This window comes from Eubalaena glacialis, chromosome 4 (assembly GCF_028564815.1).
Source record: "Eubalaena glacialis isolate mEubGla1 chromosome 4, mEubGla1.1.hap2.+ XY, whole genome shotgun sequence".
NCBI classification, from domain to species: domain Eukaryota; kingdom Metazoa; phylum Chordata; class Mammalia; order Artiodactyla; family Balaenidae; genus Eubalaena; species Eubalaena glacialis.
Window position 1 is genome coordinate 51,050,241 of NC_083719.1, and position 16,242 is coordinate 51,066,482.

General features: G+C 35.2%; 1 protein-coding gene across 5 annotated transcripts in view; it reads left to right on the plus strand.

Annotated features, from left to right (window-relative positions):
- Window positions 1-16,242, plus strand: part of RNF180 (ring finger protein 180) — a 280,184-nt gene that overhangs the window by 200,306 nt on the left and 63,636 nt on the right. For all 5 annotated transcript variants that reach the window (XM_061187835.1, XM_061187840.1, XM_061187836.1 and 2 more), the window contains one exon: window positions 12,777-13,002. In XM_061187835.1, the coding sequence (XP_061043818.1) occupies window positions 12,777-13,002 (226 nt within the window). The remainder of the gene's footprint in view (window positions 1-12,776; window positions 13,003-16,242) is intronic.

The window sequence follows — 16,242 nt, forward strand, 5'->3', positions numbered from 1 at the left end:
ATGTGAAGACAAAATAAAGGGACTTAAAACATGCAAGAGGGCTTCCCTGGTGACACAGTGGTTGAGAATCTGCCTGCCAATGCAGGGGACATGGGTTCGAGCCCTGGTCTGGGAAGATCCCACATGCCATGGAGCAACTGGGCCCGAGAGCCACAACTACTGAGCATGCACGTCTGGAGCCTGTGCTCTGCAACGAGAGGCCGCGATAGTGAGAGGCCCATGCACCGTGATGAAGAGTGGCCCCTGCTCGCCGCAACTAGAGAAAGCCCTTGCACAGAAACGAAGACCCAACACAGCCATAAATAAATAAATAAATAAATAAATAAATAAATAAATAAATAAATAAATAAATAAATAGATAGATAGATAGAAAGGAATAAAAAAAAATGCAAGAACATACAGTTTACCACCCATATATATTTCCGAAGAAAAAAGAATTCTCAAGGATAGATTACAACAAAAAATGGAATTCAAGAGAGAGGGACAATAAGGGATACAAGAAAACATTGTTAAATAAGCTGAAGAATAAAAATAAGCAGACAGTAAAACATAGTTAAAAATAAATATAGATTAATTGATTTTAAGAAGGTAATCCTGACAAAGTAGAGGCATAATATATTTAAGCAATTATTAAGATTTTAGAAATAAAATTCAGATGACTGGAATAAAACGTAAGCCATCTTTGTGTTTTTGAGTGGGAAGTAAAATGCCTTCTAGGTCTTGTTCAGAAGAGGGAGGTTATAAGCATTAAACTTTAACTGTTTTGGTTAAAAGTTAAGAATAATTATTAGAGAAAAGAAATAGGATATAATAATAGCAGCAAACACTTAGATAGCACTTTTTATATTCCAGGCACTGTTCTGGTGCTTTGTACATATTAACTCTTTTAATCCTTTCAACAACTCTATGAGCTAGGGGGGATACTTTTAGTATCCCCACCTTACAAATAAGAGAAGTGAGACCCCAGGGAGTTAAGTAACTTGTGTAAGGTCATACAGGCAGTAGTGGCAGAGTCCAGCAAGATTGGCACTGCAGTCTTGCTCTTAACTACTGCCCAACTATTACTTCTTGAAAAAAATAGGAAGTGAAGGAATAAGGCCAAACATAACAGTAATCACAATAATTGTAAATAAACTAAATGTCACTGCTGCTTTGTTGTCATTATTATTTAAAAAAATTTTTGACCTATTAATTTTTGTACTAATTTTTACAGATTTTTTTAAGGTTATTTGTATTATTTATCAGTTTATTATCTCATTTTCTTAGACTGGAAGCCCCTGTAAAGGAGGTTGAGAGACTGAGTACATTTGGTTGACTTTGCAGGATAATTTCTATGGGGCCAAAAGCAGTTAGACAGTTGAACACCTATTATATTCATTTGTTGATTTTAATGATGATGCCTTGATACTTCTAACTTCCCTATACATCCTATCTAAATTTCATTTTTCTTTTTATGTACATCATTATCATCATCAGTTAACATTTATTATTTGCTGGACTATTCAAAGTATATTAATTCAGTTAAGAATGTGGTGATGAAAAGTGTCGCTTCAGATCTAGACTGGCTGGGTTGAAATTCTGGCTTCACCACTAGTTTCAGTAAGTGAGCTGTCTATATTTCAGTTTCCTTTGATATAGAAAATGATGATCATAATTAAATTTAGTTCACAGGGGCTTTGTGTTGACGAAATTAGTTAATATGTACAACTTTTGTCATCTTGTTTATAAGTCCCCCAAAATTTGGTAGGAAACATCAGATAAATGTTTAGCTCTGTGGCAAATGTACTATTTAAGAGTGAACATGTTATGCTGGTGTTCATATCACTTTGGTTGATGAATAGGTATTTCTTTTATCATTTATTTTAGTCTCTCTTCTCATAACATTCATTCCTTTTTAGATCTAATCATAAGAACTACACAGAGAAATATTATGATCTCTCTCACAAATACCTGAATATCTTGTCTCCTCTTAATATTTTTCTGAGTGAGTATCCTCAGTCTTTTAACAGTACTTCGTATGAGGTAGTTTCAGAAGTTATGCTGCCCTGGCCCTCAGTATACTTCTATGGATAACTCTAGTTTCTCTGCATCCCTCAAAGTAGCTACAAATATGGTGTGATCATATAAATGGTAGCCACGTAAACCCACTTTTTAAAGTAGCCACATCGTATGTTGAGCTTCTAGTTAGTTAAAATCTCTATCTCTTCTTTACATGAATTGCTCTCAGCTAAGTTTCATTCATCTTCTATGTCTGCAGTCTGGTTTGCATTCTTAATGAGGGATTTATATTTATACCTGTTAATCTTGATTTAAGCCAGGAACTTATTAACTTTTATTTTAAATCTTGACTCTGCTATCTGGTTTAGCCTATTTTACATTTTTATATTATTTGTTGATGGCATACCTTGTTCCAGAAAGGATATTTTTTTAACATCTTTATTGGAGTATAATTGCTTTACAATACTGTGTTAGTTTCTGCTTTATAAAAAAGTGAATCAGCTATATGTGTACATATATCCCCATATCCCTTCCCTCTTGTGTCTCCCTCCCACCCTCCCTATCCCACCCCTCTAGGTGGTCACAAAGCACCGAGTTGATCTCCCTGTTGAGATCAGTAGCTGCTTCCCACTAGCTATCTATTTTACATTTGGTAGTACATATAAGTCCATGCCACTCTCTCACTTTGTCACAGCTTACTCTTCCCTCTCCCTGTGTCCTCAAGTCCATTCTTTATGTCTGCGTCTTTATTCCTGTCCTGCCCCTAGGTTCTTCAAAACCATTTTTTTTTTATAGATTCCATATATATGTGTTAGCATACGGTACTTGTTTTTCTCTTTCTAACTTACTTCACTCTATATGACAGACTCTAGGTCCATCCAGCTCACTACAGATAACTCAATTTTGTTTCTTTTTATGGCTGAGTAATATTCCATTGTATATATGTGCCACATCTTCTTTATCTATTCATCTGTTAATGAACACTTAGGTTGCTTCCATGTCCTAGCTATTGTAAATACAGCTGCAATGAACATTGTGATACATGACTCCTTTTGAATTATGGTTTTCTCAGGGTATATGCCCAGTAGTGAGATTGCTGGGTACTATGGTAGTTCTATTTTCAGTTTTTTAAGAAACTTCCATACTGTTCTCCATAGTGGCTGTATCAATGTACATCCCCACCAACAGTGCAAGAGGGTTCCCTTTTCTCCACACCCTCTCCAGCATTTATTGTTTGTAGATTTTTTGATGATGGCCATTCTGACTGGTGTGGGTGATACCACATTGTAGTTTTGATTTGCATTTCTCTAATGATTACTGATGTTGAGCATCCTTTCATGTCTTTGTTGGCAATCTGTGTATGTTCTTTGGAGAAATGTCTATTTAGGTCTTCTGCCCATTTTTGGATTGGGTTGTTTGTTTTTTTGATATTGGGCTGCATGAGCTGCTTGTACATGTTGGAGATTAATCCTTTGTCAGTTGCTTCATTTGCAAATATTTTTCCCCATTCTGAGGGTTGTCTTTTGGTCTTGTATATGGTTTCCTTTGCTGTGCAAAAGCTTTTAAGTTTCATTAGGTCCCATTTGTTTATTTTTGTTTTTATTTCCATTTCTCTAGGAGGTGGGTCAAAAAGGATCTTGCTGTGATTTATGTCACAGAATGTTCTGCCTATGTTTTCCTCTAAGAGTTTTATAGTGTCTGACCTTACATTTAGGTCTTTAATCCATTTTGAGTTTATTTTTGTGTATGATGTTATGGAGTGTTCTAATTTCATTCTTTTACATGTAGCTGTCCATTTTTCACAGCACCACTTATTGAAGAAGCTGTCTTTTCTCCATTGTATATTCTTCCCTCCTTTATCAAAAATAAGGTGACCATATGTGCATGGGTTTTTCTCTTTTCCATCTTGTTCCATTGATCTATATTTCTGTTTTTGTGCCAGTACCATACTGTCTTGATTGCTGTAGCTTTGTAGTATAGTCTGAAGTCTGGGAGCCTGATTCCTCCAGCTCCGTTTTTCTTTCTCAAGATTGCTTTGGCTATTCAGGGTCTTTTGTGTTTCCATACAAATTGTGAAATTTTTTGTTGTAGTTCTGTGAAAACTGCCAGTGGTGGTTTGATAGGGATTGCATTGAATCTGTAGATTGCTTTAGGTAGTATAGGCATTTTCACAATGTTGATTCTTCCAATCCAAGAACATGGTATATCTCTCCATCTTTAATTTTAATTAAACTTCTTTCATCAGTATCTTATAGTTTTCTGCATACAGGTCTTTCGTCTCCTTAAGCAGGTTTATTCCTAGGTATTTTGTTCTTTTTGTTGCTATGGTAAATGGGAGTGTTTCCTTAATTTCTCTTTCAGATTTTTCATTATTAGTGTATAGGAATGCAAGAGATTTCTGTCCATTAATTTTGAATCCTGCTACTTTACCAGATTCATTGATTAGCTCTAGTAGTGTTCTGGTAACATCTTTAGGAATCTCTATGTATAGTATCATGTCATCTGCGAACAGTGACAGCTTTACTTCTTCTTTTCCGATTTGGATTCCTTTTATTACTTTTTCTTCTCTGATTGCTGTGGCTAAAACTTCCAAAACTATGTTCAGTAATAGTGGTGAGAGTGGACAACCTTGTCTTGTGGAAGGTTTCAGTTTTCCATTTCAGTGGAAATGGTTTCAGTTTTTCACCATTGAGGACAATGTTGGCTATAGGTTTGTCATATATGGCCTTTATTATGTTGAGGTAATTTCCCTCTATGCCTACTTTCTGGAATGTTCTTATCATAAATAGGTGTTGAATTTTGTTGAAAGCTTTTTCTGCATCTATTGAGATGATCATATGGTTTTTATTCTTCAGTTTGTTAATATGGTGTATCACATTGATTGATTTGCATATGTTAAAGAATCCTTGCATTCCTGGGATAAACCCCACTTGATCATGGTGTATGATCCTTTTAATGTACTATTGGATTCTGTTTGCTCGTATTTTGTTGAGGATATTTGCATCTATGTTCATCACAGATATTGGCCTGTAGTTTTCTTTCTTTGTAACATCTTTGTCTGGTTTTGGTATCAGGGTGATGGTGGCCTCGTAGAATGAGTTTGGGAGTGTTCCTCCCTCTGCTATATTTTGGAAGAGTTTGAGAAAGATAGGTGTTGGCTCTTCTCTAAATGTTTGATAGAATTCACCTGTGAAGCCAGTTTTCTATTTCTTCTGATTCAGTCTCGGAAGGTTGTGCTTTTCTATGAATTTGTCCATTTCTTCCAGGTTGTCCATTTTATTGGCATAGAGTTGCTTGTAGTAATCTCTCATGATCCTTTGCATTTCTGCAATGTCAGTTGTTACTTCTCCTTTTTCATTTCTAATTCTATTGATTTGAGTCTTCTCCCTTTTTTTCCTTGAGTCTGGCTAATGATTTATGAATTTTGTTTATCTTCTCAAAGTACCAGCTTTTATTTTTATTGATCTTTGTTATTGTATCCTTCAATTCTTTTTCATTTATTTCTGATCTGATCTTTATGATTTCTTTCCTTCTGCTAACTTTGGGTCTTTTTGTTCCCCTTCCTCTAATTGCTTTAGGTGAAAGTTTAGGTTGTTTATTTGAGATGTTTCTTATTTCTTGAGATAATATTGTATTGCTATAAACTACCCTCTTTGAACTGCTTTTGCTGCATCCTATAGGTTTTGGGTCATCGTGTTTTCATTGTCATTTGTTTCTAGGTATTTTTTGATTTCCTCTTTGATTTCTTCAGTGATCTCTTGGTTATTTAGTAGTGTATTGTTTAGCCTCCATGTGTTGTATTTTTTACAGATATTTTCCTGTAATTGTTATCTAGTCTCATAGCATTGTGGTCAGGAGAGATACTTGATATGATTTCAATTTTCTTAAATTTACCCAGGATTGATTTGTGACCCAAGATATGATCTATCCTGGAGAATGTTCCATGAGGACTTGAGAAGAAAGTGTATTCTGTTGTTTTTGTAAGGAATGTCCTATAAATATCAATTAAGTCCATGTTGTTTAATGTATCATTTAAAGCTTGGGTTTCCTTATTTATTTTCATTTTGGATGATCTGTCCATTGATGAAACTGGTGTGTTAAAGTCCCCTAGTATGATTTTTTTACTGTCGATTTCCCCTTTAATGACTATTAGTATTTGCCTTATGTATTGATGTGCTCCTTTGTTGGGTGCATAAGTATTTACAATTGTTATATCTTTTTTTGGATTGATCCCTTGATCATTATGTAGTGTCCTTCTTTGTCTCTTGTAATAGTCTTTATTTTAAAGTCTGTTTTGTTTGATATGAGAATTGCTGCTCCAGCTTTCTTTTGATTTCCATTTGCATGGAATATCTTTTTCCATCCCCTCACTTTCAGTCTGTATGTGTCCCTAGGTCTGAAGTGGGTCTCTTTTAGATAGCATATATACTGGTCTTGTTTTTGTATACATTCAGCCAGTCTATGTCTTTTGGTTGGAGCATTTAATCCATTTATATTTAAGGTAATTATCGATATGTATGTTCCTATTACCATTTTCTTAATTGTTTTGGGTTTGTTATTGTAGGTCTTTTCCTTCACTTGTGTTTCCTGCCTAGAGAAATTCCTTTAGCATTTGTTGTAAAGCTGGTTTGGTGGTGCTGAATTCTCTTAGCTTTTGCTTGTCTGTAAAAGTTTTAATTTCTCCGTTGAATCTGAATGGGATCCTTGCTGGATAGAGTAATGTTGCTTGTAGGTTTTTCCCTTTCATCACTTTCAATTTGTCCTGCCATTCCCTTCTGTCTTGCAGAGTCTCTGCTGAAAGATCAGCTGTTAACCTTATGGGGATTCCCTTGTATGTTATTTGTTGTTTTTCCCTTGCTGCTTTTATTAATTTTTCTTTATATTTACTTTTTGATAATTTGATTAATATGTGTCTTGGCGTGTTTCTCCTTGGATTTATCCTGTATGGGACTCTCTGCGCTTCCTGGACTTGATTGACTATTTCCTTTCCCACATTGGGAAGTTTTCAACTATAATCTCTTCTAATATTTTCTCAGTCCCTTTCTTTTTCTCTTCTTCTGGGACCCCTATAATTCAAATGTTGGTGCATTTAATGTTGTCCCAGAGGTCTCTAAGTCTGTCCTCAATTCTTTTCATTCTTTTTTCTTTATTCTGCTCTGCGATAGTTATTTCCACTATTTTATCTTCCAGGTCACTTATCCGTTCTTCTGCCTCAGTTATTCTCCTATTGATTCATTCTAGAGAATTTTTAATTTCATTTATTATGTTCATCATCATTGTTTGTTTGCTCTTTAGTTCTTCTTGGTTCTTGTTAAACGTTTCTTGTATTTTCTCCATTCTATTTACAAGATTTTGGATCATCTTTACTATCATTACTCTGAATTCTTTTTCAGGTAGACTGCCTATTTCCTCTTCATTTGTTTGGTCTGGTGGGTTTTTATGTTGCTTCTTCATCTGCTGTGTATTTCTCTGTCTTCTCAATTTGCTTAACTTACTGTGTTTGGGGTCTCCTTTTTGCAGGCTGCAGTTTCATAGTTCCTGTTGTTTTTGGTGTCTGCCCCCAGTGGCTAAGGTTGGTTCAGTGGGTTGTGTAGGCTTCCTGGTGGAGGGTACTAGTGCCTGTGTTCTGGTGGGTGAGGCTGGATCTTGTCTTTCTGGTGGGCAGGACCGTATCCGGTGGTGTGTTTTGAGAGTTTCTGTGACCTTATTATGATTTTAGGCAGCCTCTCTGCTAATGGGTGGGGTTGTGTTCCTGTCTTGCTAGTTGTTTGGCATAGGGTGTCCAGCACTGTAGCTTGTTGGTCGTTGAGTGGAGCTAGGTCTTAGCGTTGAGATGGAGATCTTTGGGAGAGCTTTTGCCGTTTGATATTACGTGGAGCTGAGAAGTCTCTGGTGGGCCAGTGTCCTGAACTTGGCTCTCCCACCTCAGAGGCATAGGTCTGACACCCAGCCAAAGCACCAAGACCCTGTCAGCCACACGGCTCAGAAGAAAAGTGAGAAATAAATAAATAAATAAATAAAATAATGTTATTAAAATAAAAAATTTTTTTAATTAATGAAACTTTTATAAAAAAGTAATAAGAAAAGAATGAAAGAAGAGAGCAACGAAACCAAAAAACAAATCCACCAATGATAACAAGCACTAAAAACTATACTAAATAAAAGAAAACGGACAGACAGAATCCTAGGACAAATGGTAAAAGCAAAGCTATACAGACAAAAATCACACAAAGAAGCATACACATACACCTCACAAAAAGAGAAAAAGGAAAAAAATACATTTGTGTATATAAAAAAAAAAAGGAAGAGAGGAACCAAATCAATATACAAATCTACCAATGATAATAAACTCTAAATATTAAACTAAGATAAACATAAAACCAGAAACAAATTAGATGCAGAAAGCAAACCCCGAGTCTACAGTTGCTCCTAAAGTCCACCGCTTCAATTTTGGGATGATTTATTGTCTATTCTGGTATTCCAGAGATGCAGGGTACATCAAGTTGATTGTGGAGATTTAATCTGCTGCTCCTGAGGGTGCTGGGAGAAATTTCCCTTTCTCTTCTTTGTTCGCACTGCTCCTGGGGTTCAGCTTTGGATTGGCCCCGCCTCTGCATGTAGGTCGCCTGAGGGCGTCTTTTGGGAAGTCTGAGGTCTTCTGCCAGCATTCAGTAGGTGTTCCATAGGAGTTGTTCTACATGTAGATGTATTTCTGATGTATTTGTGGGGAGCAAGGTGATCTCCATGTCTTACTCCTCTGCCATCTTGAAGGTCTCCCTCCTGTTCAGAAAGGATTTTAGTTGTTTTTAACTAGGCAGCCATCTTTCCTGTCACCTCTCCATTTCTGAGAAGCATTTTGATGGTCTCCATCTATGGTAATTGAAATGTTGATGAGATGAAGATGAGTTCATAGGCACACCTATTAAAAACCTTTTTCCAGGCTGACATTTATCTATTAATGAGTAATTAATTTTTAAAATATAACCATCTATCCAACAGTAATTTTATTATTATCTCTCCAATTTGGAGAAAAGCCCAGTGGAGTTCTATCTTTGAGATGTTTTTTTTGTCTTCTTGCAGAACAGTTTTTATCACCAGATATGTTCAATTCTCTGTGTAATGAAAACTCTTCACCCTTTTTGGTCCCTTAAAATATAGTGATCCTAGGGGTCTTTGTATGTGTTACATCTGTTTTGTGGATTGAGTCTCGTAGCTCAGCTAATTGATGAATAGTTCTGACCTCATTTTCTATTTGCAAACTTCCACCTTCAAGTTTATTTCCATAATATTGTTGTGTTTTTAAATAGCAAATCATTTATTTCTTTGATGTATATTTTAATGAAATCTAGTCACTTTTGTTATTTATGTAGAGATAAAGTACATCATAGAAATAAAATTATGTACAGTTATTAGGGCCACAATTTGGATTGCTTTAAGAAGGTCTTCAAATTATGATTGTCTTATGCCATGAGTTTCTTTGAGGCTAATTAGTTCAAATTTCAAGACACAATATTGAGAGTGTAATACAAACAGAATAAGCTGTCACTATGAAATAAAATTTTAGTAAGTAAGCATCTAGGTCCAAAGATATTTTTATTATCTGGGGGGCCCATATCAGTACTAATTGTGCACTTACAGCTTTCCTTTTTCAAGTTTCTTTTAAGTACAGGAAAGAATAGTCATATAACAATAATGAGAAAAATTGTGGATACTGTTGCCTTTCCAGCAGATTTTTATTAGTGTTCAACTCATAGCCACAATCTTTCTGTTGGTGAGGGACAGTTACTTCATATCTTCTCTGTGTTAAACTTTGTATATGTTATATGAGATTTCACAGAATGCTTGTTATCTAGCTGTTAATATCCAAAAGGCCTACAAGAATACCTAAGAACACTTAATAGAGATATAATCAATACAATATTTAACAAGCTGAACCTATGAGCATTTTGAGAATGCAAGCCACCACCAAGCAGGCTCTACTATTAATTCATTGGGGAAAAAATGGCGTGTATGTATATATATTTTTTCATTCCCCTGTATTAATCTTAACATTCTATTGAGAGACATAGAAAAACAGGCAAATAGAAATTATTATGAGGAAACAAATAAGTAGCAGTGACAGAACAACTTTAGATAGAATAGCAGTGAAATCCTTTGGGGAAGTTGGTATTTAAACTAAGATTTTAAAAATGAGGTAAAGTTAGCCATGTGTAGACAAGGATGTGTCAACTAATTTTTGTTATGTACCAAACAGATTTTATTTAGGTGTTTAAAACAACAACCTATATTCACTCACAGTTTTCTGAGTTGGCAGTTGGGGCTGAGCTCAGCTGTAATGGCTTATCTCTGATCCACACGGTGTCATCTGGGCTCACCAGTACATTTACAGTTAGGTGACAGTCATTGGCTCTACCCACACATGTCTGGTGGTTGGCTTGTTGTCAGCAGTCACAATGGAGGCAGCTGGACCATATTCACTTACTATTCAGCAGGTTAGCCTAGGCTTGTTCACATGGTAGTAGACTAGGGTTTCCAAGATCATCAAGAGAGGATTATTCCAATGCACAAGCTTTTTTTAAGCCTCTGTTTGCATCATATTTGCTAACAATCCATTGGCCAAGCAAGTCACATGACAGAGCCCAAATTCAGATGGTGGAAAACTAATCTCCACATCTTGATGAAATGCATATGGGTGCACATAGAGAGACAGGAAGAATTATCTATTTTGTAATCATCCACCTGAGTAAGGGCTTTTTTTATTTTTTTAAGATTTTTAGAAATTTTATGTAATGTCTGAAACATTTATATTAACATATTTCCATACAAATAACCCAAAGAAAGTTTAGTATTAGTTATTTTGTTTGTTTGTTTGTTTGTTTTTTTATACTGCAGGTTCTTATTAGACTTTAAGATGAAAGGACTTCCTTTACCAGATATTGAGGCTTATTATAAGCCACAGTAAGAAATTGTGATTATGGCATAGGAATAGACAGTAAAGCAATGGAACAAAATAGAAGCCAACCCATGCATATTTGGCCTGATAACAACGTGACACTTTAGAACAGTGGAGGAAAGTAAGGTCTTTGCAATAAATGGGCTGTACCAATTAATAATTACATAAAAATAAAATGAAATTTAACCCTAATGTACACCATACATGAAAATCAATTTCAGGTAGATTATAGGATGATGAAATATTATTAAATGCAAAATAAGACTCTCTTAATGACCTTGGGAAAAAGTAAGAGTTCTTAAATAAGACACAAAAAGTATTAAATCATAAAGGAAAAATGTTCTTTAAAATTAAGAATTTCATTTCATCAAAAGACACTATGAAAAGAATGAAAAGGCAAACGAGAGAAAAGGAAAAAATATTTGCAACACATCTAGCCAGTAACAACAAATAACTAGATTAAGTAAAAATGCTTAAGAAAAATCAGACAACCAATTAAAAAGAATGGGCTAATGCCTCAAATATGTCTTTCATAAAGAGAGAAATTATCAACAAGCGGCAGAAAGAGGAAGCAAAGCCATCTGGATAAATCAAATAATAGTTTATCCAGTAGAAAGGTTTTTCTGTATTTTCAAGGCTTTGTTTGCTTCATTTATGTAACTTTTACATTTCATGTAACCTAAAAATATTTATTAAACCCAAGGCTTACTCAGATATTAATCACTGATCTCCATTTTTGACATCCATTAAAGTGAGGAGGAAAGCATCTACACCATGTAGATTCCCATTATGCCTCAGTGGACTGAGGTCAGGCTTGGTTTGAGGAAAATTTCCCAAGGCTCTAGCCAAGACTATAGGGCCTTTGAAGAAGAGAGGAGAGAAGGATGGCTATGGTTAATATTTATTGAATATTTGTTATATACCAGGCACTTTGCTTAACGCTTTACGTGGATTACCTCATTTAATTCTCACAGCATCCTCATGGATGAGGAATATTGTGATGTTAAGTAACAGGAATTCAGCCACCAGATTTTGTGCTGCTAACCTGAGTGCCTCTTTCCTAACTACCGTTTGTTTTTTTTTTTTTGACGTCCTTATTGGAGTATAATTGCTTTACAATGGTGTGTTAGTTTATGCTTTATAACAAATCCTAACTACCTTTTAATAGTGTCTTTCTTAATTGTTCCATTTGGGAGAGAGGAGAGGGATCATCATATTTCCCAGTTACAAGGCTCATCCCAGAATTACTACAAGTTTCTTTGCCTTATCTACTTCCTGACATACCTTAGGCTTTGGCCTTTTATTGGCTTTGAGGTCCAGGAAGGTGCAAAATGTAGAATAAAAATGCTCCATGCATGGTGTGAAGATGAAGTATGACATCCTCTCACCCTCACTTCTCTTCATGTGTGAATGCCCATGTAAGGCTTTATAATCTTGCAACAGTCAGCTTATTTGCTGTGGTGGGAGTGGAATAGATAGGAGGAACCTGTCATCCTAGGACCTAACACTTACTTAAGTAGTGCTGGTTAAATAGAGATACAGGTATACTTAATGTGTTCAGGTACTATATTTTAACATTTAGCATTATATAAAAATACTAAAATGAATAATTAAGACTTCTGGGTTTTTCATGTATGTTTCTAGTTTCTTCCCACTTTGCGAGGTAGCATTTCTGTCACTTTGATTATGCACAGAAACAGATATTACCTGCTTCTCATAAATATTTTCATTCATTTTAAGAAAATATAAAATCAGTGTCTCGATTTCTCAAGGAAACCAATCTCATACTGAGCTAAAAAAAATCGTTTTTGCTTATGTTTTGCAGACTTTGGATAATGAGATGAGTACAGATGATGACAATGAATATGCAGAAGAAAAGGAGAGCTACATCTGTGCAGTGTGTCTGGATGTTTATTTCAACCCCTACATGTGTTACCCTTGCCACCACATCTTCTGTGAGCCCTGCTTACGGACTCTTGCCAAAGACAATCCTGCAAGCACTCCCTGCCCATTGTGTCGGACAATTATTTCCAGAGTCTTTTTCCAGACAGGTAACTGTTGTCTTTCATTAACACAATTGCCTGATTATTTTGACTACCTTTTTGTTCCAGTTCTAAAGGTACTGTATGAATTATCATGAGAAAGTTATTGAAAATCATATACAGCATAATTTGTTACTCTCTAGTTTATAAAACAGTGCTTGCCCAACTCATTAGAACTTGTTAAAATCATAGAATCATAGATGAGAATAGTTTCTTATCTCTACTCCTCTATTCAATGTTGAGATCTTTTCTAAAGCATCCTAACTAGTTATTGTTCAGCATTTACTTGAATATCTCCTGTGTCAAGGACATTCCATTAAAATTTGAAGCAGCCCTGTAGATTATTTATTCCTCAAATCTGCCTTCCACTACTCCTCATTCTTTGGCCCATGTTTTTTCCTCTGAAGTCTCAGAGAATAAATCTGTAAATATCTGAGGATAACTATTAGGCCTTTCCCCCAGACTCCAAATCTTCTCAACCTTCTTGTGGTTCTTAAGGTCTTTCTTCTTGAACTAGAAGATAGTAAAATTGGAACAAGGATTTGTTTACCTAATTATCATGTAAGTATAGAATATAATACAATATTTAAAACATACTAATGGAGAAAGGAAAAACTAATGAATGTGGAACATAGAAACCTGCTAAGGTGAAAGGGAAGAATGATAGAAGTAAGCAGAGCTGATATTTATTGAGTGCACTACTGTGTGCTAAACCTTAGGGGAGGAAATTTCTATATCCACATTCTCGCCTCAACCATAGAGGAACCAAATGAGGATCAAAGTATGTACTTTATTAATAGTAAAACTGTAGAAAACACATGGTACATTTTTCTTCCGCAAAAGAAAATCCAAGGACCCATCTGCAAGGAAGAATCAGTTTATAAAAATAAGCTTTGCATGCCTTAACCCAACCAGCTGCATGAAGGCTTGCAAACCTGGCTTACAGGCTCAGTAATCAAACAGTGAAGAGAAAATAAAGCTTTGCCTCTCTGATCTGCCTAGTGCGTATAGTTTGGAGCACAAAATCACTGCACTGAGCACAGACAGACCTGGAGACAAAAGGACATGCCAAGTACAGTTGACTCTACCCAATAGAGAAACATGGTCAGGGACTCCAGGCTGTCATCTGTCACACTGGCAGATCACTCTTCCTTTCATGGGGAAGAGCAAGTAAGGAGTGGAGAGAGGGAAGGAAGCAATTCCATGGGAGGACAGAAGCTTACTGGAAGTTCTTCTTCTCTGGCTTACATTGAAGTGGGAAAAATAAGGGTTCTTTTCTAGTACTAGATCCCGTGCTAGGTGCTTTGGAGTGAATGAAATGTGAAGAGTAACATCTCTTTCTCAGTGTTATCTCTGACCATCTATGCAAGAAAGCATTTACTGAAAGCCTGTTTTGAAGGGAAGCATCTAGGCGATGTACATAGTGATTTAGACAGATGTCCCTGCCTTCCATGATCCAGTTTAATGTTGACAGGGATTTTAAAATTGCTTTCCTTAATGTCTTAAAACAATAATGACTTGACTCTCTCTTGGTTCATTTATCAAATCAACAATGTCATATTTTCCTTTATTTCCAAAATTGGTTCTTCTATATAATAAATCATATTGGGAATATTTATTCCAATGGAGACTAAATTTGGTTGTGTACTGTCATTTAGAAGCTGATAATAATAATGGGAATATACTACTTAGTTATTTATACCTACCTCAAAAAGATTTGACGTGTTTTAAAATATATATGCAATGAAGTAGCAAGGCAACGGAAGTATTGAATGAAGTATTTTGTTTTAATATTCTGGCTGCCTAAGAAAAAATAAAATAAGCATACAATTAAATGATTCTCATGATCGATGGAAAGAAACATACCAACTCCTAAGGGCAAGAGAAGTTTTTTCCAGCACTTTAAAAGAAATTTTTTAATGTGATTTCTAGGCATATTGAGAGATGGAGTAGGCAGTGTCCTCAAAAACATCCTCAGAGCAAATGCAATATCAGGTTTTCTAACATGGTATCTTATGGTATTCTTTGATAAGAGCTCAGGGCATATCAGAGTATAGATTAGGGAAAGCAACATTGCCAGTAGCCAAAAAAAAAAAAAATATATATATATATATATATGTGTGTGTGTGTGTATATATATATATATATATATATATATATATATATATATATATGGTCTGGTTTTCCTATAAAAATAACTTCTAAAATTATAGAAGTAATGCAATTTCATTATAGAAAAATCAGAGTATACAAATAAAATTATAAGCTCAAAATCCTCCATAGTCCTACCGTTTAAAGATCACATTTATCGAGTATTCTTCCAGAATATTTTATATCCATATACTTAATCATTTTTTTTTTGTAAAATGTTCATTTTGAACATAAGGCTTTTGTTTTACTTTTTAAAAAATATTTATTTATTTATTTAATTTATTTTGGCTGAGCTGGGTCTTAGTTGCAGCAGCAAGATCTTTAGTTGCAGCATGTGGACTTCTTAGTTGCAGCATGCGAACTCTTAGTTGCAGCATGCATGTGCTCTCTAGTTCCCCAACCAGGGATCGAACCCAGGCCCCCTGCATTGGGAGCGCAGAGTCTTACCCACTGGACTACCAGGGAAGTCCCTTGTTTTACTTTAAATTCTTGTGATTATATCATGATCTAGTTAAGCTATCTATTATTTAGTTTAGTTGTTTATCATTCATTTCTTTGCTGATATATATGGATGAATATTTGCACACATCTCTGAGCATTTCCTTGTAATGGATTTCCAGGAGTAGAATTGGTAGTTAAAGCCTATATGTGTTTTAAGGCTATGTATACGTTACAAAATCATGCTCCAAAATTATTGCAAGCAGCAATATAATGGGCTTATTTTCTCAACACTCTGGACTATCCTTTTTTTTCCTTTTAAATCCCTTACCATGCCCTTTGCTGATTTTTCTTTTGGTCTGTTCATCATTTTCTTGTTTACTGCAAGAGGATTTTTTTTTTCAGTAATGTCAGCTTTTGTCATATGTGGCAAATCACTCTCCTATTTTGTCATATGTACTTGAATTATGTTTATTATATTTTATGAATGTGCAGAACTTCTATATTTTATGTAGTCTTATGTAGCAACCTTTGCCTTTATTACTTCTAATTTCAAAGTTAGGTATTAAAAGGCCTTATCCACTACAGAATTACAGTAAATCCCCTACACATGAACGAGTTGTGTTCTGAGAGCACATTCATAAGTCCAATTTGTTTGTA